Source organism: Suncus etruscus, chromosome 3 (assembly GCF_024139225.1).
Source record: "Suncus etruscus isolate mSunEtr1 chromosome 3, mSunEtr1.pri.cur, whole genome shotgun sequence".
In the NCBI taxonomy this organism is placed as follows: domain Eukaryota; kingdom Metazoa; phylum Chordata; class Mammalia; order Eulipotyphla; family Soricidae; genus Suncus; species Suncus etruscus.
The window spans coordinates 93561283-93587887 of record NC_064850.1 but is presented as its reverse complement, the minus strand read 5'-3'; the positions used below and the strand labels follow the sequence as shown (position 1 = coordinate 93587887).

At 32.9% G+C, this 26605-nt stretch overlaps 1 protein-coding gene across 1 annotated transcript in view; it reads right to left on the bottom strand.

The window, feature by feature from the left end:
• ADAM28 (ADAM metallopeptidase domain 28) overlaps positions 1-26184 on the bottom strand; it is a 198778-nt gene extending 172594 nt beyond the window's left edge. Inside the window, exon 1 of the mRNA XM_049770830.1 lies at positions 26115-26184. Coding sequence (XP_049626787.1) covers positions 26115-26184 — 70 coding nt within the window. The remainder of the gene's footprint in view (positions 1-26114) is intronic.
• Positions 26185-26605: the final 421 nt, after the last annotated feature.

Here is a 26605-nt window from a genome sequence, read left to right as displayed (position 1 = left end):
TGGGTCTATAGATATACAATTAAAATTATAAAATCATCAGCAGAAGGAATATTATTATATATAATTAATTACTTAATAGGACTGAGACTGAGGTATGTCAGACATTTTTTTTAAATTTCTGCAGCTATCTAATTTTTCCGCATAGGGATAAAAAGCAGTTTAAAAAGAAAAAGAGTTAAGTATCATTGATTGACTACTAAGATTTGGTCTGATCAGTAAGGAGGCTAAAAATTATCGCTTTCTCCTAATATGTAAACTGAAGAAATAAACAACCCTTCTTAGAGAGATAAATTCAGAAGGCAAAAGTTTCTTTCAGAATTGTAGTTAGGGACCAGAGAGATAGCATGGAGGTAGGGAGTTTACCTTACATCCAGAAGGATGGTGGTTCGAATCCCGGCATTTCATATGATCCCCCATGCCTGCCAGGGGCAATTTCTGAGCCCAGAGCCAGGAGTAACCCCTGAGCACTGCCGGGTGTGATCCCCCCCAAAAACAAAAACAAACAAACAAACAAAAAAACAACCAGAATTTTATTTACTACCAAAGCCTGAAATTGCCACACCACATGATCTAGCAGAACACAAACCACCTTTTCTGTCTTAGAATGGTCTCAGCACCACTGAAGTAAACCTATTCCCCAGAACAAAGTGCTGTAGAGATATTCATGCAAATACAGATTATTACAATGTACCAGAAAACTTTATCCTAACTTCCGTGGGAGCTTGTTTCAGGGTAGGACAATTCTGATTTGTAGTTGAAAATTCATGGAAGAAAAGTGTGAACAGCTCTGAAAAGTAAAGACATCATGAAGAATCTATCTCAAACCAGATACTCAAATTTTTGTGCATTCTACCTCTTGAGTTCTACTAGTTTCTCAGAATGAAAGCTGGAAAAGAAATCCCCTAATCCTACTTTTAGGGAAAGGAAGGAAATATATAATTTTGTAATATATAAAAACACTTTATTGCATAACATGTGGTTTTCCCACAAGATATTTTATCAAAATTTAACCTTTTTTCTATCCTGTGATATAAGGCATGCAATATAAAATAATGTTATATAATAATGTCAACTGAAATAGTAACTGGTATAAATTAAATTAAGACTTAAAAGAAAATTATTTAAAAGATTACTAAAAATAAAACTCACAACTCAGGACTAAGACATGATCTAAAGATTTCTCAGCATGCCTTCACAAGTTTGGTCTCAGCTTATTCAGGTAACATATTCATGGAGAGAATATATTATTGTTATTTAGTAAACATACTTCTATTGAAATTATAAAATGTTTAATGAAAAGAGTTTGGTTTTTAATATTTCCAGTTATAATAAAAAAAGAAGCACTACTCATAACCTTAAAGTGATCCCTTGACCTAGGGACAATTCAGTCAGAGCTAAGTGTTGACAGATATGTGTTGACAGATGTAAGGATCAAAGGACACTTTGTTTTGAACCACACCCAGCAGTGCTCAGGATTTTTTTTTTTTGTTTGGTTTTTGGGCCACACCCGTTTGACGCTCAGGGGTTATTCCTGGCTATGCACTCAGAAATCGCCCCTGGCTTGGGGGGACCATATGGGACGCCAGGGGATCGAACCACGGTCCGTCCTACGCTAGCACTTGCAAGGCAGACACCTTACCTCTAGCGCCACCTTCCCGGCCCCATCCCTGTAGTCAAGAGATCTTTCATGGTGATATCTGGGAGACCTTCAGCATGCCCAGATTGAACCCAGGTTGGATGCATGTTAGACAAGAATCTTTCTTGTGCTATTATCACTCTGGCAATTTAAGTCTTTTAAACAAAATGATTCATAGATAAACATAAGGGTTCATTAGGTCTTTAGCACATGACTGTTACCTTTAGAAGCTCATAAATATGAGTAGACTTAGGCTATAAAATTTTCAAACTTTTCAACATAAAGATATTCATGGCAAAGAAAGCCATTGTCTTGATTTCTTCAATTTCTAAAGTAATTCTGAAAGGTTTTAGGAAACATTTTCAACAAAGAACAATGTACAATTTTCTCTTTTTTGGTTGCTCCACAATTAAAGCTTGAAGCACTTAGGTAAAGTAAAATATCTAAGTCTTCCCTTCTAATACCTCTCAAATAAGTAAATAACTCATAATTTAAAGAAATATATTGACTTAATGAATAATGAATAATACAATATTTTTCTTACTTTATTGATATATGGAAGATTATTTAAAATAAGGATATAAATAGTATATTATTATAGCATATTTGTGAGTCTGCTTATATGAGTTTAAAATATAACACTAATGGCCAAGGAAAAGAGATGAGCTAAAATATTTTATTATTATAAAGATATTTTACAGATTAGTTTCCAAGAAAAACAAAGCAGTCCCTAATCTGAATGTATTAACAGCAGAGAAGCAAAATATATATGAAAAAATACTGATAAATGTGAAATGGGAAAATAATGAGTTCACTATTATAGTTGTAGATTACAACACTTAGCAGGTAAAAAATTAGCAAAGATATAATTGAACTCAGCAGCACCCTAAATCAAATAGGAGTTAAGCACCATTATACTACTTCACCCAACAATAGCAGTAAACAGATTCTTTTTAAACTTACATAGAATATTCACCAATATAGATCTTAGTTTGATCCAGGAAGCACAATTTGTTAAATGTTAAAAATCTAAATTATACAATATCTTTTTTCAGACCACAAAAAGTCATCAATAAAAACATTTTGAAAACAACATTTTCAAAATAATTTAATTTTAAAGATTATGATTTTGAATTACAATAAAATTATATTGTAACCTATAAGAATTCATGGAACATATTGAAGCCAGAATAATTTAAAGCATAGAAGTAAAGCATATTAGTAAAAAGAAAGATTACAATATATCATCTAAACTTACGTTTTTAAAACTAAAAGGCAAAAAAATAGAATAACATGTTATTCAAGTAGAAATCATTATAAAACAAAGTAATACAGAAAATTCCAAGAACTATTTTTTGTTGTTTTTGTTGTTGTTTTTTGTTTTATTTGTTGTTTTTTGACACTCAGAAATTACTCCTGGCTATGCACTCAGAAATCGATCCTAGCTCAGAAACCATGTGTGATGCTGGGGACCGAACCCCGGTCTTTCCTGGGTCAGCCAAATTCAAGTTAAATGCCCTACCACTGTGCTATCACTTGGGCCCCTCTTAGACCTAATTTGGTTATTTGAAAATATCAATAAAATAAATAGTTTCATGTTGGTTAAATACAATTAGAAAGAAAAGAAAACAAATTATTAGCATCTGATAAGTAGTAAACATAAATAGTAAAGAATGAGCAATTTGATGATTTAAATAAAACATATCAATTTAGGCACTGGAGCAATAGCACAGAGGGTAGGGCATTTGTCTTGCATACAGCCAACCTAGGTTTGATCCATTACACCCCATACCCCAAATATGCCAGGAATAATTTCTGAGTGCAGAGCCAGGAGTAACCCTTGAGCACTGCTGGCTGTGGACCAAAAACCAAAACCAAAACCAAACAAAAAATAAGATAAAATAACAAGAACAAAAACATATCAATTTATTAGGTGTTATATAATCTTTCAGATCTCACACATACATAAATCAAATGAGACAGATGAGTAGATAAAAAATAATGTATATAGATAGGTGTATACACATTATGTATGTTATGGAATACTAGTCAACTATAATAGATGATGAATTCTTCAGTTTTTTGCAACTGAATGCAACTGGAAGGTGTAATATTAAGTGAAGTGAGTCATAAAGAAAATGAAAATAGTGGACGATCAGTCATAGCAAAGTATGAAGAAACAAAGGTAGGGATTAAATAATCCACACAGGAAACAACTCTTGAGATATGAGCAATAGGATTTGTAATTGAAGATGTCAAAAAGTTCATTGGACAAAAGTCCAGTTTCACCTTTCATTTTAATTGATCAACTATTGTAGTAATGCTGAGTTAAACATAAATGTAAAAGCACTAATTAAAGATAAAATTTTGTTAGAAAAAAAAATAATACAGCATCTCCTACAATATTAGCAATGCTACCTTTTGTGTTTCTCTGTGTGTATCCTCTCAGATAAGAAGACAGAATTAAGTAGTTTCAGAAAGAATGCTTGAAGGTAAATAAAAAAAATAATAAGACCCTGTATAAGAATGCAGATATTTTACTTATGCTTCTTGATTCTGGGATGAAATACATCTCTTACTGGGTGTCAACATGTTAACATTTAACCTAGCAGACTATATATTTACATATGTAAATAAATATATATATATATATATATATATATAAACACACACATACATATACACATATATAGCAGACTTTGTAGTCAACGATCCTGGATTAGAACTCTTATGTTGTTACATTTTTACTATGTAATTATAAACAACTTCACATTTGTGAACTTAGATTTTCTTATCTGTAAAAGTGAAAATTATGTGTGGCTAAAGCAATAGTAGAGTGGAATTGGTATTTGCTATGTACGCAGTGGGCCAGGGCTCAATTCTGGGCACTCATATAGCCCCTTGAGCCTACCAGGAGTGAGCACTGAGCATAGAGTCAGGAGTAACCTCAGCACCACCAGGTGTGGCCCAAAACGAAACAGCAAAACAATTCCCGAAACAAAACTAACAACAAAATAGGAATTATGTCTGCTAGTGTTAAGAGGATGGAGTAGATAATGAAAGTGGGTAGAAAATATATGATTTTGTGCTAACTCTAAATCATTAAATGTTGTGTTAATTTATCAGATATAGCACTTATTAAGTGAATAAACAAATTGTGCTCTTTATTTTTGATTTTTAATAGAGGTTACACTCAGGATTACTGGGGTGATTGACAGGAATTCTTACAGTAAGTTTTGATCATGGAAGTGCAAGACTATTTGATGTTTAGGCTGTTGGTGCTCAAGGACTACAAGGGACATCCAGTGCTGGGAGGGCACAAAATGGTTATATTATCCTTTTCACAGGTACACTGTAAATTTTATCTGGTGCTTGGGATTAAATTCAGGACCTCACACTTGCTAGTCATGTTATTGAGTTATCTTCTTAGTCTTTCCTTATTTCTTGTCAACTGTGATGGGAAAAGATAATAACCCAATAGACTCATGTGTGCATAGAAGTGGACTTCTAAGACACGGAAATACACATTCCAGAAATTCTGTCCCAGTGACTAAACTCTGACTGACAACTGGAATTAAAATTAATGTTAAGCTTTTCTAAGACTCCTTCTGGTTTATTCATTTACATATAGGAGTCTCAATTTAAAGCACAGTTTCAAATTAGCACAGACACTAGTTGTTCATATATTTTTGAACTTCAGTTCTTCTGTTGTTAGAAGGTGTTAATTACTATCATAAAAACATTACAAGTATTATTTTTTCTTTTTTATTACAAGTATTATTAACAAGAAATATTTAGCATGCTTGGAACCAGAGCATTTTGGCTTAAAAATGTTATTTTAGAGGGTCTAAGAAAATAAGTTGCTTGCCTTGCACTTGTCAATTTGGGTTGGATCCCAGCACCCCATATGGCCCCTATGAAAATGTGAAAAGTAATCCCAGAGCAGAGAGCAAGGGGTAAGACCTGAATACCAACAGATGTGGTCAAAAGCAATGAGAATGTTATTATAGGGCCAGAGAGATAGTACAGGGGTTAAGTTGATTGCCTTGTGTATAGCTAAGTAAATCCATGGGTTAATCCCTGAATCCATAATTCAGTACCTGTGGCTACTTGAATTTTTGGTCCTACAAGTGGTCTTTTAAACAGCACCAGAAGTGACACCTGAGCATGAAACCAGGACCTGAGCACCATTAATTCTACACAAATAAGCTCCCATCTACCAAAGTTACATTTTAACCTTGCTACATTTTTAATTTGAGAGTGCTAAAATAAGAGACAGTTATGATTAATTTAGTTTTTAATAAAAATCATAAAGAAGGATAATATACAAATAATTTTATTGATAAAAGGTATATGTTGTACTTCCTTCTTATTTTTTCTTTAAGCAGTAATTTGATTTATAGTTTATTATAACTGCTGCTGTCATTCTTTTATTCTTTATTTTGTTTGTTTTTGTTTTTGGACCACACCTGGTGATGCACAGGGGTTACTCTTGGCTATGTGCTCAGAAAACTCCTGACTTGGGGGACAATATGGGACGCCAAGGGATCTAACCATGGTCCATTCTAGGCTAGCGCTCACAAGGCAGATTGCTCACAAGGCCTTATTGCTTCTGCCACTACTCCGGTCCCACTACTGTCATTCTTAAACAAAATACATTTTATTATTTCTTTGTTATCTGAATTTATATAGCTTTAGAAGTTTTTGTCTATCACAACATACATACATACATGCATACGTACATACATACGTTTGCACAGGGAAAGTGCATTCAAAGAAATTCAAGCCCTGAACTCAGCTTGACTGAGTCCATTAGGTGATCTGAACTAAAAGTACAGCATTACTAAAAACTTTTTTTTGTCCATGAAATTAAAAAAAGCAACCAAATACTAAACCTAAAGGATTAGTGTGAAAGTTAAATATGAAATGAACTTTGGTAATTTCATAATGAAATATGTTTATTTATTATTGTGTTATCATTTATGTCTTCTAAAATCTAATTTGAATTGTTCTGCTTTATTCAGCTAAGTAGTAGTTCTATTTATTTTCTACTTTGTTGAGATATCTAAAGGGAATCAAGATTGGGGCCGTAATGATAATATAGACGTTATGTTGACTAAGACGACTTGAGTAGGACCCAGGTTCAATCTCTGGCATCCCATATGGTCCCCTGAGCCTGCCAGGAGAGATTTCTGCGCACAGAGCCAGGAGTAACTGCTGAGTGCTACCGGGTGTGACCCCCCCCCCCCCCAAAAAAAAAACAAAAAACAAAAAACAACGACCAAAAAGGAAATCAAGATTTACTTCACTAAATGAGAGTAACATAATATATTGCAAGTAATATTTTTGTTTGTTTTTGTTTGGCTGGTTTGGTTTTAGGACCAAAGCCGGTGAGTGGCGCTCAGGGGTTACTTCTGGCTATGTGCTCATAAATCGCTCCTGGTTTGGGGGAACCATAAGGGACGCCAGGGATTGAACCAAGGTCCGTCCTGGATTGGCCTCCTGCAAGGCAAACACCCTAGTGCTGTGCTATCACTTCAGCCCTCAAGTAATATTTACCGTATATACTCGAGTATAAGCCAGATTTTTCCTGCACAAAATTTGAACTTGGTTTATTCTCAGGTCATAGTCTCCAGTTGTCTTCTGCCATCTGCAAGAGTGGGCAGTGCTTCAGCTCAGTCCACAAGTCAAGGCTGAGCTGAAGAGGTAAGTGGCTGACCTGAATTGTGTGCCACTGAACTATTTATCCCCCAATATTCTATACTTTGTATGAGACCGAGAGCAGTGATGATATCTATGAATTCAGTGATGATGACAATGTCTATGCTGATATCCTCATATCAGCTAGAGCTGTAGCTCTATTTAGACATACAAATGATGAGTAGGAAAAATCCAGTTTTGAAGGATTTTAACCTTTGCATTTAGCTTGACTTAGCTTGGTTACCTGTTAAACTACGTTTTTCTGCACTTTAAAGTTTTAAAGTTATTGCTGCTAGTTTACAGTTTTTCTTTAGCAATAAATACTGAAAAACATTTAACCTACTGATTCCTCAATTATCGTAATTATTTGGGGTATATATTTTTATTTTTGAAATTTACCAGTGGCTGCTGCATTTTCCACATTGGCTTATACTGGAGTCACTAAGTTTTCCCAGTTTTTATGGTAAAATTTTTTTTGGGGGGTGGTCGGCTTATATTCGGGTCATCTTCTACTCAATTCTATATGGTATTTATTGAAAACTTAAGGAGACCAAACTTCCAAATTTCTCTATATATTTATCTTATATATAGACAAGTTTGGGGGCTCCTAGGTAGTTCTCTGAAGATATAGTAGCTAATTCTGCTAGTTCTTTTTTTTTGTTTGTTTCTTCCTATTATTAAACTATTTTTTACTTGAACATCATGGTTGTTAATACTACATTTCTTTCCCCAACAGAGAAACTTGTTCATGATTGAGTTACAATCACACAAGTACAACAACCTTTATCAGTGCTCATTTTCCACGACTAATGTTAAGAAACCGGTTTCTAAACCAATCCTACTGGATGGATCAATACTAATACTCAGCCCAGGTACAAGGGCCACCAGCAAAACCCTAGAGGTCAATAGGGTCACACCAGGAGATGCTAATGAGTTCTCATTGTGCTAGGGATATAATTATGGCCCTGCACATGTCATAATAATTCTTAATAAGCTACTTTCTTTGTTCTTACATTGCATTTTGGTTACAGGAATATTATATTGTAATTTTAAAAGATGAATGAATATTTGAATGCTAGCACAAAAATAAAGTTAACACATCTAGATGCCTAGAATAGCCAAAATATATGGTAATGCTTGAGAGCAGTAAGGATCAATTAGATGTAATTTCTGTCCACAGAATTAAGAGATATTATAAAAAGTAAGATATGGGGCCAGAGAGATACATGGAGGTAGGGCATTTTCCTTGCATGCAGGACTGTGGTTCAAAGCCTGGCATCCCATATGGCCCCCTAGCTTGTCAGGAGCGATTTCTGAGCGTAGTAGAGTCAGGAGAGCCAGGAGTAACCCCTGAGCGCTGCTGGGTGTGACCCAAACCCCCCCCAAATAATAAAGATCATGTCACATATATAATGAAATATAGTGTTCAGTAGAAAAGGAGTCTGAGAATTCAGAAGAAACGTGAGCTAATTCACATCACTAAAATCAAAGGACATTTTTGTGTGACTTTATACTTCTAATACTTAATTTACTGAAAGTAAACCAATTTTTTCCCATTTTTTACTATTAAGTCCATCCACCTATTTATTACATTGATGTTAAATGTTATAATCAGGAATTACACACATGACCAAATTTGATGTTTGTACATTTTTTGCTTCACACTCAGACATTTAGCTCACTCATATTAGATTTTTTTAATTTGTACACATGCTTTCTGGGGGTCACAGTCTTAATTTCAGCACCCAAATTATGTTTTGTTGTATTTTTATTTGAGTACTGCTTGAAAAACTATGTGTATTTGTGTGTGTGTGTGTGTGTGTGTGTGTGTGTTAAAATTGCTCCAATGCTCACATATGTGCTCATCAAAGGTTATACTCTCTGGTTGTAGTGCTTGCACATTATTTTAGTTGTGATGATTATAGGAGGCCATAGCATCTTTATAGTACTCATTCCTAAGAGTTCTGTGGCGTTAAATTGCTAATAATGTTGGAGATAGCAATAGTAGAGCTGCCAGGCTCAGACTGATGCACAGAGTAAGAGCATCAGTCTTGACATACAGAGACTTCAGAGATTTAATCTCAGAACCATGCAATGAAGATTCTCTTGAGCCTCTGTGCTATTATTTCTCAGGACCCTAACTAGCATGTTTTAAATAAAGGTCAAGTTAGGCAATTTGGTAAAGGCTTACTTATCATCATAAAGAAAATAAAATTTAAAAATAAAGGAAAGTAAGTTTCTGTGTATATTTTTGCTAATAAGTTATTATAAATATTAATCAAAATTATATACACAAACAAAAATTTTAATTGAATTAATTTAAAAACTATTTTACTTACATATTTAACTTCAGTTTTAGATGCAGCTACTACATATAGGTTTATACAAGTAGCTACATCTACAACTGAATTTCTATTCCACCACCAAAAAAGATCTCTTTATTCATTCCTCATATACCCTCCTAATTTTACTAGTTACTATACTATTTTAACTGAGTCTAATAAGTATTTTTCCTCTTTTCTTTGCCTTATTTTCTTATGAGGAAAAATGCAATTGTATTTAATTATTTTTTAATTAATTGTATTTAATTATTTTTACTTCACTTATCAAATAAATAGATTTTGTTCTAGGCTGCAAAATAACTTTTTTTTTATTTTGGGCCACACCTGGTGGTGCTCAGGGGTTACTCCTGGCTATGTGCTCAGAAATCTCTCCTGGGACCCTGGGGGATGGAACCACGGTCCATCCTGGGCCAGCTGCATGCAAGGCAAATGACCTACCACTATGCCATCATTCTAGCCCCATATGTTTTAAATTTTTAAATTTAATCACTGTATTTACAAAAATTTTCATACTGGGCTTTCAGTCATAGAATGTACACTACCCTTTACCAGTGGGTCTTCCCACCACCAATGTCCCCCCATTTCACTTCCTTGCCCTGACCACCCACCTGCCTATCAGACAGGCATTCTGCCTCTCTCCCTCACTATAATTATCATTGTAGTTGAATAACCTCATTTTTAAAGGCTGTGAAGTCTAGCAAACCACAACTTATTAATCCAATTATTTATCAATCATCATTTGGGTTGATTTTATGTTTTAAGTGCTATAAATAATATTATTATGAACATGAATATTCTGAATTGTCAATTCTCTTGTATAAATGTCTTATAGTAGTATTGATAGATCATATAGAAGTTTTAAGCTTTTAAATAATTGCTGTATCTTTTTCATTGAGGATGCACAAATTTACATTCCCACCAACAGTTTATCAATTTTTTTCTCACATCTTTACCAGATATTTTAAATTTTCAGAAAATTTTCTGAAGTTATGGAGCCAGGTTATAAATCATTATCATTTATGTTGTATTTTCCTAATAACTAGTCATGTTAGGATTTTGTGAGCTTAAGTGTGGACGAGTAATAGGTATTACCTTGTTGGAAAAATTATATACAGATCTTTAGTCTATTTAGTCTATTTTTTAATTGGGGTTGCTTGATTTGTTGTTTGTTTGTTTTGGGGCCACACCCAGTGACACTCAGGGATTACTGTTGGCTATGTGCTCAGAAATCGCTCCTGGCTTGGGGGACCATAAGGATGCCTCCAAGGTCCTAGGCTAGCGCGGGAAACGCCTTACCATTTGTGTCACCACTCTGGCCCTGGGGGTTGCTTGATTATATGTTTATATTGTGAGTTATATTTATTTAACTATCTGAATATTAGCCCTTGGTAGATATGTTATACATAAATATCTTCTCCTGATTATTAGACTTATTTTCTTGCTGTAGTAGTTTCTTTATAAAACCTTTATATTTGATGTAATTCTTTTTACTTAATATTGATTTTTGTTTTCTCTGAAAATAAAATTGAGTCTTCAAAAAATATATATATATAGTATCATGACATATATATATATATATATATATATATATATATATATATAGCCTATCATTTACTCCTGCATATTTTTGGTTTAGTGTACATCTCCAGTTAATTAATTTTGAGTTAATTTTTATGCATGGTATTAAATGGTAATCAAGTTTCATTATGTGAATGTGGATGCCCAGTTTTCCAACTGGCATATATCAAATAATCTTTTCTTTAGTATAAATCTTAAATCTTTTTCTATAGGTTAGATAATGGTTATTTATAGACCATTCTGTTTCATTAGTATCATAAGCCTATCTCTGTTCCAGTACCACACAGCCTAAATTACTTTTACTTTGATAAGTAATTTTATATTAGGAAGTATGATGACTCCATTTACTCCCTTAGCTCTCATAATTACTTTAATGATTTTGGTAGTTCCATGTAAATTAAAATTCTTTGCCATATTTCTTTGAAAAATATTATTTATTCCAGCAAAATCTGTACATTTCTTTGGATGAGATGGCATTTTAATGTTGACTTTCTAATCTGTAAATAGAGCATATCTTATTTGTATTTTCTCTTATTTTGCGATGGCTTAGAGCTTTTGGTGTTTGGTTATTTTCCTTATTCAATATCATCAATCCTACCACCTTCTACTATTTGTATAGATGTAATTTAATTAATTCTTGTTGTTATTGTTTTTGAGCCAAAATAGATTTTTTTTTCAGGGCTAATGCCTGGCTCTGCACTAACATATCATTCTTTACATTGCCTGGGGGACCAGTTGGGATTCTATGGATCAAATATGGGTAGGTTGCATGCATAACAAATTCCCTATTCACTGTACTTTTGCTTCAGGCCCTAGAGTTCTAGGATTTCTTATTATCAGGACTAGCTTTGTGAGTTTTTGAGAAATAAGGGATTTAAACTAGGAATAATTTAGTTACTTTAGTAGTTACTTTAACTCTTCCAGTGAAATCCCTTTATCTTCCATCTTTTATAATACTGATTATTTTCTACTCAACTCATATACTCCTAACAATCTATAGACAGGTGAGGTCCAGAGATCAAAAAAGATAAGAAAACCTATATACAGAGATTTTGTTGAAAAGCATTTTTTTAAAAAAAAAATAGAAACATTAAAAATAAAATGTTCTTATTACACTACCTTATAATAATCAACTGACACATGAGTAACATTGAGAAAAAGAAAATAAGGCCATTTATACTGGCATTTTGACAACCATGACTGGGCAGAACTTATCCTGAGACCAATAAAAAAAACCCTACTCTAGGCTGTATCCTAGGACTTGTATAAAAATCAAGATCTCTTATTACAGAGGCTCGACTTTGACAACGGAAACTGAGCAGAACTTTTGAACCATAATGAAGACTCTATACTAGGCTTTGACTTAGGATCTGAGCAAAAACCAAGACCACTTATTACAGAAAACTAATTACAACAGCAATGATGAAACAGAACTTCTAGAATCGTAAAGACTCTATTTTAGACCTTATCCTATGACCTATGCAAATACCAAGATCTCTATCAACAGTGGCCTGATTTTATCCACAACTGAGAGAAAAGTTTTCTGGCACAACAAAAAGACCTTAGGGTGTTGTAATGAGCATTTACGGAGCCAGTAGTTGTTCCATGACAGTATACTTCAAGGGCAGAGAAACCCTGAATCTTTTAGGCCAAGGGAATTCCCTTTCTTACTTCCCCAATACTTACTGTGCCTATGCCAAAAACAAAAGTGGGGCGCACAAAATCTTGCCACACCAGCACTCCTTTTTTTTCTTTTTCTTTTCTCTTCTTTTTTTACTTTTTCTCTTTTTTTCTTCCTTTTTTTCACTCTTGTGGTTATTGTTTGGTAAATGTTTTGCTGCTGGGTGCTTTATATTTTTTTGGTAGTTGCTATCTTTTTCTTTTTTTTTTTAAACTGTTGGGTTTTCTTTTCTTTTTTTTCCTTTGTCTTCTTCCAGCAGAACCACACAACTTGAATCATCTTGTTCTGCCTCATGAATTGAAGGGGAAAATAAAAATGAACAGTACCAGGACCAAACAGTCATATGAACATTGAGTGGAATTAAAATAATGACCCAACATAAACATCAAGCCTAAAGTCAACAACAGAATCGATATCCTATTTACAACAAGCTATACACAGAGGGGAACAGTTTCATTAGCACTCTGGGAGGACAAAGGGGAGATATGGAACACATGCTGAAAAAGGAGGTGGAGGGAGAGAACAACCCTGGTGGTGGGAAGACCCTGATTCATTGTTACTATGTACCTTCAATACTACTGTGAAAGATTTGTTATTCACTCTTTGGTCACAATAAAAATTATTATTAAAATATATATAAATATAAAATATTTAACAGTACATACCTAGCAGACATTTTAATTATATTTTAATATTTTTAATTGAATCACTGTGAGATATGCAGTTTCAAAATTATTCATGATCAGGTTTAATTTTAAATATTTAAACACTCATCCCTTCACCAGTGCTCATTTCCCACCACCAATGTCCCATTTTCTTCCTGTTCCCCCCAGCACACTGCCTTTGTGGTAGACATTATTCTCTCTTTCTCTCTAATTCTCTCTCACTCCTTTTTTTCTTACAGGCACAGTAGTTAGCAATACTGTTACTGAAGGGGTATTGTGCATTTTAGTTTATATCCTTTCAGCAACCAGTTCTTGTCCAAAGTGATTATTTCCAACTAACTCTACTTGCCCTGTCTTCGTATCAAGCTTCCTATGATGGAACAGTCCTCCTGACCCTCATCTCTATTGTCTTTAGATATATTCACCATACTATATTCTTTTATATTGCACAAATCAGTGCAATCATTTTATGTCTATCCTTTCCTTCTGACTCATTTTACTCTGCATAATACTCTCCATATCCATCCATGTATGAGCAAATTTTATGACTTCATTTTCCCTAACAGCTGTGCCTTATTCTATTGTGTAGATGTACTTTAGCTTTTTTTTTCTACTCATCTTTTCTTCAGCACTTGAATTGTTCCCAGATTCTGGTTATTGTGAATAATGCAACAATGAGCAGTCAGAGTGCAGAGGGCTCCTTTGCACTTGGTGGTTCTAGGGCATATTTCCAAGTATTATGGAAGCTCAAATTGTAGATTTGTGAGAAAATCCTATATCTAACAATCATTTTTGTACTATGCACTATCTAAATATACAAAATCATAAGGAATTAGTATATTCAAGAATATAAAAATTGTTTAGAATGCAGTACACTTATATTCTAAGTACATAAAATAAAATACTAAATGTAAAGATGTTTCCAAATAAAGGGAATGTATTAAATATGATGATACTCATCAAATATTTGCATAAAATTTAAACTGGAAAAATTTACCCTTTAATAACTTTAAAAAATTGAATTTAAGAATACACCTGGATTTGATCAAGGGTTACTACAAGATCTGTTCTCAGGGATCATGAATAGTCAAACTCAGAGGACTATATACAGTGTTGAAACTCAATCCAGGGTCAATCACATACAAGGAAAGTGCATTAACATGTGTCTACTTATCCAACCTCTAAAACAAAGCAATATTGCTATTTCTATAGTGATATTGAGCTAAATTTGTATATGACTTCAAATTTATATTCCAAAATCATGATAAAATATTACATTTAAAGTAAGAAAAGTAAAAAATTAGTCAATGATTTGTAATTTGAGACCTTTATTTTTCACTACTCTAATAAACACCAGATGAATTGAATACAAACAGAAAATAATGGAACCATTAAATTTTAAGATAAATATAGCTGTAAATCTTTCTATAATCTTGGCTTTAAAAATTACTTTTGAGCACAATAAAGATTTGTTTTATAAGTTCCAAAGATCAATATCAGAGATAAAATTTCCTCCAAATAAGAGGAATTTTACACTATAAAAATAGACTTAGTTATGAAACAAAACAGACTTTAACTCCCCCACCCCCAGATTTATATTGTGAGTAATAAAATAGAAGACAATGGTAGCTAATGATAGTTGGGAAGAGCAGATTTTTCAAGATTTCAAGTTGTTTTGGTAGACACCAGTGGATAAAAATTTGAAATGTATTGTCTGCTTATCATTCTCTTATAGGACTGGATATTTGTAATACTATAGAATTTATAGATCTTAACAAGCAAATCAATTGCTACTTGGGTGGATTGTCTATCTTCTCTTCTAAACTTCATATTAATCAACTGGAAGTTTCTATTCCGGCAGTCAATCATTATGGTCCCAAATATCAAAATTTACAGATGAGAAGCTATTCTCTCTCATCATACATATATAAATAAATATCTACACAAACATATTTTACTCAAAATGTATTTAAAAACATTCTAAAATAAACATTAGCCTTACTATTTATTTTCATTTGTCTATTGAAGCCCTAAAATTCCTACAAGTTTCAAGTAATTTAGGGAGTTATGTAGTGATCACAGAAAGTTTCATAAAAAGAGGCAAGTTATATGTACTGTTTGAAGAGTCATGTTCTCTAGGAGATTGGTCAAGGTTTGGTTCCCACCAAGCACCCAGACAGGAAAGGCAGTTCTCATTCCCCTGTCCAATTAGGTCAGAAGGAACAGATCCAGTTGTAGAGATCCACAGAAAATAATTCACACTGTATAAAGATACAAGAATGGTTTCAGAAAATCTAATGCTCAAGCAACGAATTCAAACCACAAAAGCTTTCTTCTTCTAAGATGGAGTGCAGCTTAGTGGAAGAAGACCGAAGAATGAGTTCCAGCTTTCCTCAGACCCTATATTTTATTGACAAGAGTCAGGTACCAAAATAGGGTGGGAACAGAATACCAAGTAAGAAATAACCCAATATACTATAACCAGGTCACACCCTGGGGTAGGGCACAATAATTGATTAGGGTTGGATCAGTAACACAACACTGTTGTAATTCAGTTTATACACTATCAATATATTTGTATATTTGACTACTTATTTTTTAAATGTACAATTTTTAAAATGTACAAGCTACAAGACAACTCCTTTTGATTTCCTGCAACAAATATGATTCCCTGAGTACCACTAGGGTCAATCTTGAGCACATTACTTAGGCAGGAGTAACTAACCATGATGTAGTGCAGTCCTCTTAATTCTGCAAAACTGACAGTGGATATTTTCAGCATACAATGTATGAGCTAATGTTAATACTTTAAGTATATTATTATAGCAGGTTCCCTATATCTTCAGTGACAAAAACAACTTTGTAACTGTGTAATTTTATAACTGTGCATCTTAAGGTTTCACAATTAAAAATTCTATTAATTTAAAAAGAAATTTATTATAAATCAAAACCATTTCAACACAACTTTTAGACTATGTCTAAACAAGTAATTTATCTATATAGAACAACAGTTTATGAATAAAAGAGTTAATTCAGATAGAATACAAAATACAGATTTTTTTTATCATCTAATATTTTTAAAATAAAATAACTTTATTTTTAGGCTTTTGGGCCAGTCCTGAAGGTGCTCAGGCCTTATCTCTGGCTGGCTGTTTAGGATTCACTCAAGATGGAGCTCTTAGGACCATCTGGTGTTCTGGGAATTGAACTCAGGTCAGTTATATGCAAGGCAAATACCTTACACATATACTATTGTTTTGGTTCCCCAAATAAAATAACTTTTTGAATGCAGATGTTCATATAATGTCAAAACTATAAAATGGATAAAAATTAGTACAATATAGAAGTATATAAATAAAATATAAATTAATTGTTATACATAATAGTTTCTGAGCTGGTATGTATATTCACTTATAAAATCCTCATAAACATTCTCAGGTAAAATGGTATATGATTACAATTTGTTAATGAGAAAAATGACACTCAGAGAATTTAAGACATAGGTAATAAGGAACAAAACCAGAGTTCTGACTGATACAGACTATCTGCATGCCCCACTCTCAAAACTACTATCTCAATGCCCTAAGAAGTCAAACTGTAACTAAACCTGAGATACTATATACATTAAAAATACCTACTAAAGATATAAACATAAATGATCATAAATATTAAATTAAAAGTATCTTAGCAACATTATTTTCTATAGCATAATCTCAGACATAAAGCGTAAAACATAACATATAAACCTGAAGAGACTAAGTCCAATAAGTAAAAACCTTGGAATAGTAAGACTAATGTTATAGAACATATAAAAAGAAACACAAAATTATAATGCTTATTACTTAGTGAAAGACATTAAAATATAGTATTATAGCTTTGTTAAAAATCAACAAATGACATCAAAATAATGATAGAATCACCCTGATAAATAACTTAGTTTAACTTTTACCTGTATTTATAGTTTCTACTATGATAATGAATCTAACATACTTTTGAGGCCAGAGTGATAGAAAGTACAACAGAGATGTTTTCTTTGAAATTGATGAACTTGGGTTCATTTCCCAGTATGCTCTGCAGTTCCTTGAGTACTTCTAGGAGTGATAAAATTTCTCCAATATAGCAATTAAACTGGAAAGAGAGTAATTAAAAGGCATATATAAGGGGTCGAAGAGATAGCTGGAGGTAAGGCATTTGCCTTGCATGCAGAAGGTCAGTGGTTCGAATTCTGGCATCCCATATATCCCCCCGGGGGCTGCCAAAAGCGATTTCTGAGCATAGAGCCAGGAGTAACCCCTGAGCACTGCCAGGTGCTACCCAAAAACAAAAATCAAAACAAAAGGCATATATTAGACATTTTTCTTCTTTACATTTGAGTGAAATGATATAAAACATTAACTTGGGGTTTTAAGTAATACAAATCAGAACACATTCTCATTTTGATTCCCTGGAAATTTGTATCTTATCCAATGCATCTCTAAGTAAACTAAATATGTTTTGACTCAGCATTAATTAGACTAAATATATGTTTGATACAACATTTGATTTTCAACGTAGACTAAATATATGCTTTGACTCAGCATTAAAAACCAAAATCCTATTTATTTAATTTAATTTACTTCAATGAATAACCTTTCTCTTTTTTTTTTCTGTTTTGATTTTGGGTACATACCGGGCTATAAAAAGGGTTTACTTCTGTCTCTGTTTTTACTAGGGGTTACTCCTAGAGAATTTTGGGTGACAATACAATGTGCCAAAAATAGAACCAGAGTTGGCTATAAGTAAGGCAATTGTCTTCACTTTTATACTGTTTCTTAGCTCCTAAATGATAACTTTCTTTTTCCATAAGTTAAAAGAACGTTGATAAACATTTTATGTGTGTTGCCTATATGTGTGTGTGAGTGTGTGTGTGTGTGTGTGTGTGTGTGTGTGTGTGATATAGTAATTCTTTACAACGTTATAGAGGAGTAAAGGTTAAGAGTAAAACGTAAGGTCTTAGAAGGAATAGCTATGAAGAATACTAAAAGTTTTAAAGAAATATTTAAAAAATGTTGTGGATTGACTGAACCTAAAGTTGTTTCTTTGATTTTGTTATGAACAAAATGTCCACTAAATTATTAAAATAATTTCAGAGATATTTACAAATCAATGTTCATAGCCATATTCATTATTCTGAATAGCTCAAGTATTAAAGCATTTCAGGTTCTATTTCTAGATGGCTAGATAACAAAAGGCCATATACATAAACTGGAATATTAGTCAATCTTAAAAGAAATTTTTACATATTTTGCAACATGAATGAACTTTTCACTAAAACATTGTAGGAATAATAGACTCTTGCTATGTTATAGATGCCAGACAGGAAAAAGCAATGCTAATTACGCATCCACTTGTATGGGTCAGCTTACATCCTCAAAGAGTATAGGAGTTGCTAAAGGTTGTAGGGAGAGAGATAAATATGGAGTTATTAAATTCTTATTTACAATGTCTCAGTTTTAAAAATTTTAAAGAATTGTGGGGATAATACATAAATATGAGTGAATTAATTTCTAAACTGCAATATTAAAATAATACATAAATGCATTATGGAAAGAAATGAAAATGGAAATGGAAAGAAAGAGGTGGATATACTTTAAATTTTAGTGAATAAAATTCTTCCTAATTAGATGGTAAAAGTAAAGAATTTTTAGCCAATTAAAGCTCATTCTTTGGGTAGATACTTAAACTGTTCTTATGGGTTGACATTCCAGGAGGTTTGTTTATCTTAATCTGAAATGTGCAATTGCTACCAGATTGCAATCAAAAAGTAATCTGGACTCTTCAAATTGTAAATATAAATTCACAACATTTGGAAAAATAATTTTCTCAGGAGAACTTAAGTTTCTAGTAATTTTATTTCTTGTATATATCAATTTGTATATATCCAACTACTTGGAAGGTATGTTATAATGACCAAAAATTAATTTTCAAATGAACTTATTGTATTTGAGCTTTGCCTTTGATAAATACATAATTTATAAAATAAAAAAAGAACATAAAGTAGCCTCATTTTTAGATGTATCTGTAACCTCATTTTTTTCATTGGCTTTTGTTATTGCTTTTGTTTTCCATGTTTGTGTCAAAACCATATTTTTTAAACTCAGAAATTGTAGAACTATTTCAACATCTTAATATTTTACATATATTTTAATCAACTGAGCCCTGGACATAACCAGTTTTAAATAAACGCAATTAAAATTGAATAGTTGAAGAAATTTATATACTTAAAACAAAGCCACCACTAATTTAAATTTATTTTAAAGTGACATTATTTATTTACACTATGCTATTGATCAAATAAAAATATAAAATATTTTAATTTAAACTAAATGTAATATAATTATTTGTTATATCAATGACATCAAAAATATTCAACATTAAATGGCACATTTGGGAAGGAAAATACCCATGTCAAATTCTACTGCCTGGCTATTCTCATTGATAAGTTTGCAGCATTGATAAATAAGTGGTTATGTGTAACATATTAACTCATAGGTTTATTTTCAGACAAAGTATATTTGTGTGTTTTTTGTATAAAAAATGTTTGCATTCCTTTTAGCAAAATACTGAGGTTACACTAAAAATATCTCATCCACCAGTTTTAGATTAAGACCATTGCAAGAAACATTTTGGAGAATTACTGTAAATGCGTGTATAATGATTGCTTCAAGTTGTACCAGTAAATTACCATGGACATAATTCGAGGTATTATAGCTAAGTGAAAAAATAAGTTGTTTTTGGATGCAAAATCAACAGTATCTATTTCCAAAAAAAGGACACAGAAAATTAAGAAAATCATCTGGTAATTTGCAGCTACATTTTCAAGTAACCAGAGTTTAGTAATGAAATTATTCTCTTTCCCAGTTCCTAAAGCATGTATGCATCCAGCCGTAATTGTTTGAAATGTTCATGCATTTCCTGCGCCTTGGCATTTCACAAATAAAAACACAATGAAACGGCTTCCGGTCCCAGTGGCATAGGATGTTTAATGGAGCTTAATCACATCCATAAAGTCTCTCTTGAAACAAAACGTATTGCTTTCGAATGACGTCTATTGCTGTCAGATGTTTCTTTCAGGTGGTGACTTTGCAGATGAAAAATGAGTAATGCACAATACCCCAAATAAATTATAGCTCCTGCATACCCATTTCGAAACCACAAATCCTTCCCACACACACTTGTTCTTAGTGAATGGAAATAAAGCTAAAACAATCTGGACTGCCAAATTCCATTGTGTTTATAGTAGTCATTTTCGGCCTAAGATGAAATTCCAAGCTCCTTCCCTCTGACCCTCACTAATGCCCCTGCTCTTTTAATTACATAAAGCATTTTCTTGGACACATTCCCTGCAACAACTCATAAGCACATTTTAGTAGTCCTTTTAATACTGACATTTTTAGCTAATGATTAACAAATAGAGATTGCTGAAAGGTAATTCTATACCATTTCTTATACAAAATTGCAATATTTCCCTGTACACAAGCCTACGTTGCTCAGAGATGCAGCAACTCATATAATGTAGAACTGTGAAATGCATTGGAAATTATCCAATTTATGGTTGCTATGCTTTGTTTTAGAAATCACGCAAGAGGCAAAGACAAAATAGTAACTTCCTTAGCTCTAGATAACTGTTAAAGCTGATGCCTTTTCCTTTGTCAACCTACCAAGTTGTAAACAAAATGCAGTATCAGTGTCAAGGAAAACATGTGGTTGTTTAAATCTCAAATTTATATTTTTGAAAGGAAATTTAAAAATGTACTTTTTTTTTTAAAGAAAACATTTTAAGGGCTGGCAGAATAGCACAGCAGTAGGGCGTTTGCCTTGCACATGGACCTGGTTAGATCCCCATAGTCCCATAAGGTCCTCTTAACCAGGAGCAATTTGTGAGCACATAGCCAGGAGTTGTGGCCCAAAAACCAAAAACCAAAAAAAAAAAAAAAAAAAAAAGAATCCAAACAAACAAAAACATTTTAAGGTTTTCTGACAAAGTAAGCAATGAAGAGAAAAAATAATCTGAACTGGTCTTCAGTAAGAAATGTCACTTACAAAAGATGGGGGGAAAGGACTGGAAGGGCTGCTGAAAGGTGGTGAAGTGTTATGGATGAAACTCTATTAATTACAGTACTGTTAACCAAGTGGGAAATCATTTATAGGCATGCATATACACACACAGAAACAGACACAGACACACATATAGTACTCTCATAAAGGCAGAGAGGTAAGTGGGAGGTTACCTGAAAAGAAAATGGATTTTGGTGAAGGAACTGGGGTGAATCATTTTGTGCCAGAGCCAAAGTATAGTACAGCAAAACTGGATAATACATAAACCATGTCAATTCCACTGACACCAATTAAGATATTTCTCAGTCTCTTCTATGTTTTTGTAAGTTATATACAAAAAACTTAATTTATGGTGAATTGACCTCAGTGAAATAAGGAATAAAATATAAAACAAAATTATTAATGTACTTTTTAAAGTGAGTTTTTCATAAATCTTACAATATATTTCCTACTCTTCATATTACTGTTGGGATAATAGTGTTGTAGCAATATAGCATAAACTATATTGTGCCTACTAAGGGGACAGCCTTGGTGGAGGGAACTGTAGATAATAGTGAAAGCATGGTCACACTAGTAGTGGTATTGGTGCTAGAATATTGAATGCCGGAATTAACAGTATTATAAACAACTTTGTAAATTATCTATTTAAATAAAATTAGAAAAACTAGCATTAAAAAGAAACACTATGATTAAAAAAATAATATTCTGCATATTATGTTGAGAATTCTCTTCACAAAATATGTAGCTGATGCCCCTAAAACTTGGTGTGTATATATATATATATATATATATATATATATATATATTGTTTGATAATATGCACATTTAAATATAACCATTTTTAGAGAATAAATGAAAAAGTGTTTCCTCTCACAAACACAAAATAAGTTATAATTTCTCATTAAAGTGAATAGGCTAATGTTATATTGGGAAGCATCACAGAACTTTTAGTCTATATTCTAAATAAACCAAACCCTATAGAATTTGAATCCTTGCTTTCAATATTTGAACATTATAACAAAGGTAATATTTTCTCATTAGATTCTAATCCTGTTTTAATTTTATAGACTTGGCATATTTTTAAATAGTACACACACCATTTTGAATTTGTACAAATTCTACACATCCTCACTAACCATACCATTACAATGTTTTGTTTTTTGAAACAGTCACAATAATGTGTGTTGTGTAAAATTGCATTACAATTCCAATAGTTGTTGAACCAGGTTTTCAATAAAATGTTCAACAAAATGTTCTAAATTTTATTAGTTGCATTTTCAAAGAGTAAACACTGAAGAATAACATGTATGAAAAGAAGCAATACTCGTCAGATAGATAAGTTTTGTTTAAAGCAAGAAAAAGGACATATTATATTTCCTCGAATTTGCTTAGAATTTCAAGACTTATTTCAAGAATTTTAGAATTCCGAGTCTTATAACTCAGGCTTGGCTGGTTATAATTTGTCACAACTGCTGCATTTCTTCTGGAACAACAATAGGTGGCAGTAAATGAGATTTTAAATGGTCATCTATTTAAAGACAAAACAGAGGTTTCAATTTATCTTTTTTGCTCTTTTTTTTCTAAGCATTTTGCATTTGATACAACCCAAAACACATTTAGCCCTAACCCCCTCCATTTTTAAACACATGTGTGTCTCAAGAGAATGAATCCATATGTTTCTGATTCATTTACAATTAATTCATCAAAATGTTGTTTTGATGTCCAAGAAGCTTTATTGAGACGCTCTCATGAGTCTTTTTTCTTAGAAACAGGAAATCATGCCTTGCCAAGATCCAAATTCAAAACACACCAATGCGTTCTTGAGCAGAGTTTGAAACATTGGAACTTCAACATCTAAAAGACTGCCAAACATGGACAAGAGCATCACTTCATCTCTACATGTGAAACAATACCAGATTTAATATCACATTAATCTCTGGCTTTTAAAATGCACAAAATGGCTTGAGTTTTTGCATTTTTTAATAACAATGTAAGATTCCAGGTGAGCAGCAGCCAAACAGTATGCAAATATGAAGAAAATCCAACAAATATTTTTTAAATTAAGACACAATGAGTTGATAAAAGTGCATTTAGGCAGCATATCCACATATAAACCTCAAAACAATCTATTTTTATCTACTTTCCTTTGTAGCCAGTCTACTTGAAAGTCATGTCAAACACAATGGCTTAGAACCACATTCTATTAAAAAAAAATTGAGTAGAAACTAGTATATATTCATAGGTTCATTTAGACATGACTTTTCTTTTACACAGACCAGTTCAGTTCAATGGACAGTGCAGTAATCATAGAGTATTTAGCTCCTTTTTCATTTAAATTTTCACAACTTAAAATTATAAATAATTCATTTAAGTGCTCCCCAATCTACTCATCTTCCCACCACCAATCCCACCATAAGATGTAAAATCTTTAAGTCTGCTCACTTCTCAACCTTGTATGCTTTTTATGAATTTTACCATGCTTTCTAGTAATCTTGACTCATTTACAGAACTATAAATGTTTGAGGCCTATTAATTACCACCACTGATAATATGCATTCTGAATGCCATGGCAAGTACAGGAACTTTCTGCAGCATCTTTTTTATTGTAATCATGTATGCATTAAAAGGTAAATGCAAATAATTTTAATTATATTTTTAAGTTCTGGATTATTAGGGTATGTGAATAGTAGAGCTTGGGGCATGTGCCTTGCATGTGTTAGATACTGGGTTTGATCCCTGGAACCATAAAACAAATTGAGTCAAAGACTTTAGGATGTGGATTAATGGTTGGTTGTCTGTCTTACATGTGTGAGTCCATGAGTTTAATTGTTAAATTTTAGGCACCATCCCAAGTTCACAAGACCTAGAAATAAAAGGGAAAGGAAAAGGGGGAAATTTTAAATTAAAAGTTTTGTTTGGTGGTGGCTCAAATAATAGGAAATCTACCCATTACATGAGAAGTAGTAGATTCAGCCTCGGACATCACATGTCCCTGAGCAGCATTGACTGAAATGGTCTCCACAATGATAAAAAATGAATATGATTATAAATATTTTATAGATTCCATAAGCAATTGTTTAATAAGCATTTTGTGTGCCTGTGAGAATTAATAACATATGATGCATAAAATGTTTTAAATAAAAATTCACATATTATGAATAGGAATTCACTCACATTATTATGGAAGTTAGCAAATCCTATTATATTTAACCACTGAATGCAAACTGAATACCAAGAAAACCAGAGTAGTTTTAATCAAGTCTACACCTTCTCAACTTGAAATACATATTAATATTTAACAAGTATTAATATAAAAATAGCACAGTTATGAGATAAAAGTAATATATAAAATAACTATACCACTCTCAAAATACAAAAATGTGTTAATATTATTCAAAAGAGATAGTTCTTGAGGAATTTTTCTTTTTTATTATTAATTTACATCAGGGCCAGCGTGGTGGCACTAGAGGTAAGGTGCCTGCCTTGCCTGCGCTAGCCTAGAACGGACCTAGGTTCGATCCCTAGGTGTCCCATATGGTCCCCCAAGCCAGGTGCGATTTTTGAGCTCATAGCCAGGAGTAACCCCTGAGCATCACCAGGTGTGGCCCAAAAACCAAAAAAATAAAAAATAAAAAGTTGTACATCATACACTTTTTCCCACAGATTAGTTGATTATGATTGAGTTAAAGTCATACAATATATAACAACCTTTATCAGTGCACATTTCCCACCAGCAATGTCAAGCTTCCCTCTCACAATCCTTGAGGCCCTCTTCCCTTCCACCCACCCTATTCATTCTGTTTCTGGGGAAGGCATTTTACTTCACTTACTCTCTTTGTCTCTTTATCTAGCACTCTCATCTTCTCTCTTTTCTTTTGTGATACTGTACAGAATCAAATAAAGGGGTTACATAAATGCCCTTTTCATATTAGACCTTCTCTACTCTCTTGCATTCTGCACTCTTTTTGGAAAGCTACCTTCTACGTAATCGTCCTCCTAATTTTCATCTCTATTGTTTCTAGATATCATCCCCATACTTTCTTTTATTTTCCTTATATACCAGCTATGAGTGATATTATTCTATGTTTAACCCATTATCTCTGTCACCATAATAGTCTCCATGTCCATCTATGTATAAGCAAAATTTATGACTTCATTTTTCTAAAGGCTGTATAGTATTCCTTTGTGTAGATATACCACAGTTTCTTTAGACACTTATCTCTTTAGCAGCTGGGTTGCTTCCAGATTTAGGGTATTGTAAACAGTACTGTGATGAATAAAAGTGCAGAGGGCATTCTTTATTGTGGTTTTCTGTTCCTAAGGCAGCGTTTTTCTACCACTGTACCACTGCACACTAGTGTGCTGTGAGATGGTGTATGGTGTGCTGTGGGAAAATTTCCAATTTCATCTGTTACATGCTTTGTTTGCAGAACGGGAAAATCCTTGGCAGTATCCAACCAAAACTATTTGTGAGCCGAAGAGCATGGCGACGTATAAATGGCTCTGGTGTCACTGTTACACTGACAGGAGGAGTCATTGCAGTAGATCACTGATGCGCAGAAGAGAACCATGGATCTGGACTTTGGAAGATTATCGCTGATGCAGCACAGAAGAGCACTGAGTGATGGATCTGAAGGAGACAAAAGCCAAAGAGCACTGATTGATGGGTCTGGATGGAGATATGCGCAGAAGAGTGCTGAATGTTATGGACAGTGGCTATCTGGAGGAGACAAGTGCAGTAAGTACTGACTGACAGTGAGACAAGAGCAAAGTCCAAAGTCCCTCTCGCAGACAACACAATTTCCAAACGTATTGATGACATGTCTGCAGACATTGAAAGTGTGGTTTTGGAAAAGATCTATATCAGTGAGAAATTTGCATTGTAATTGACGAGTTTACTGATATC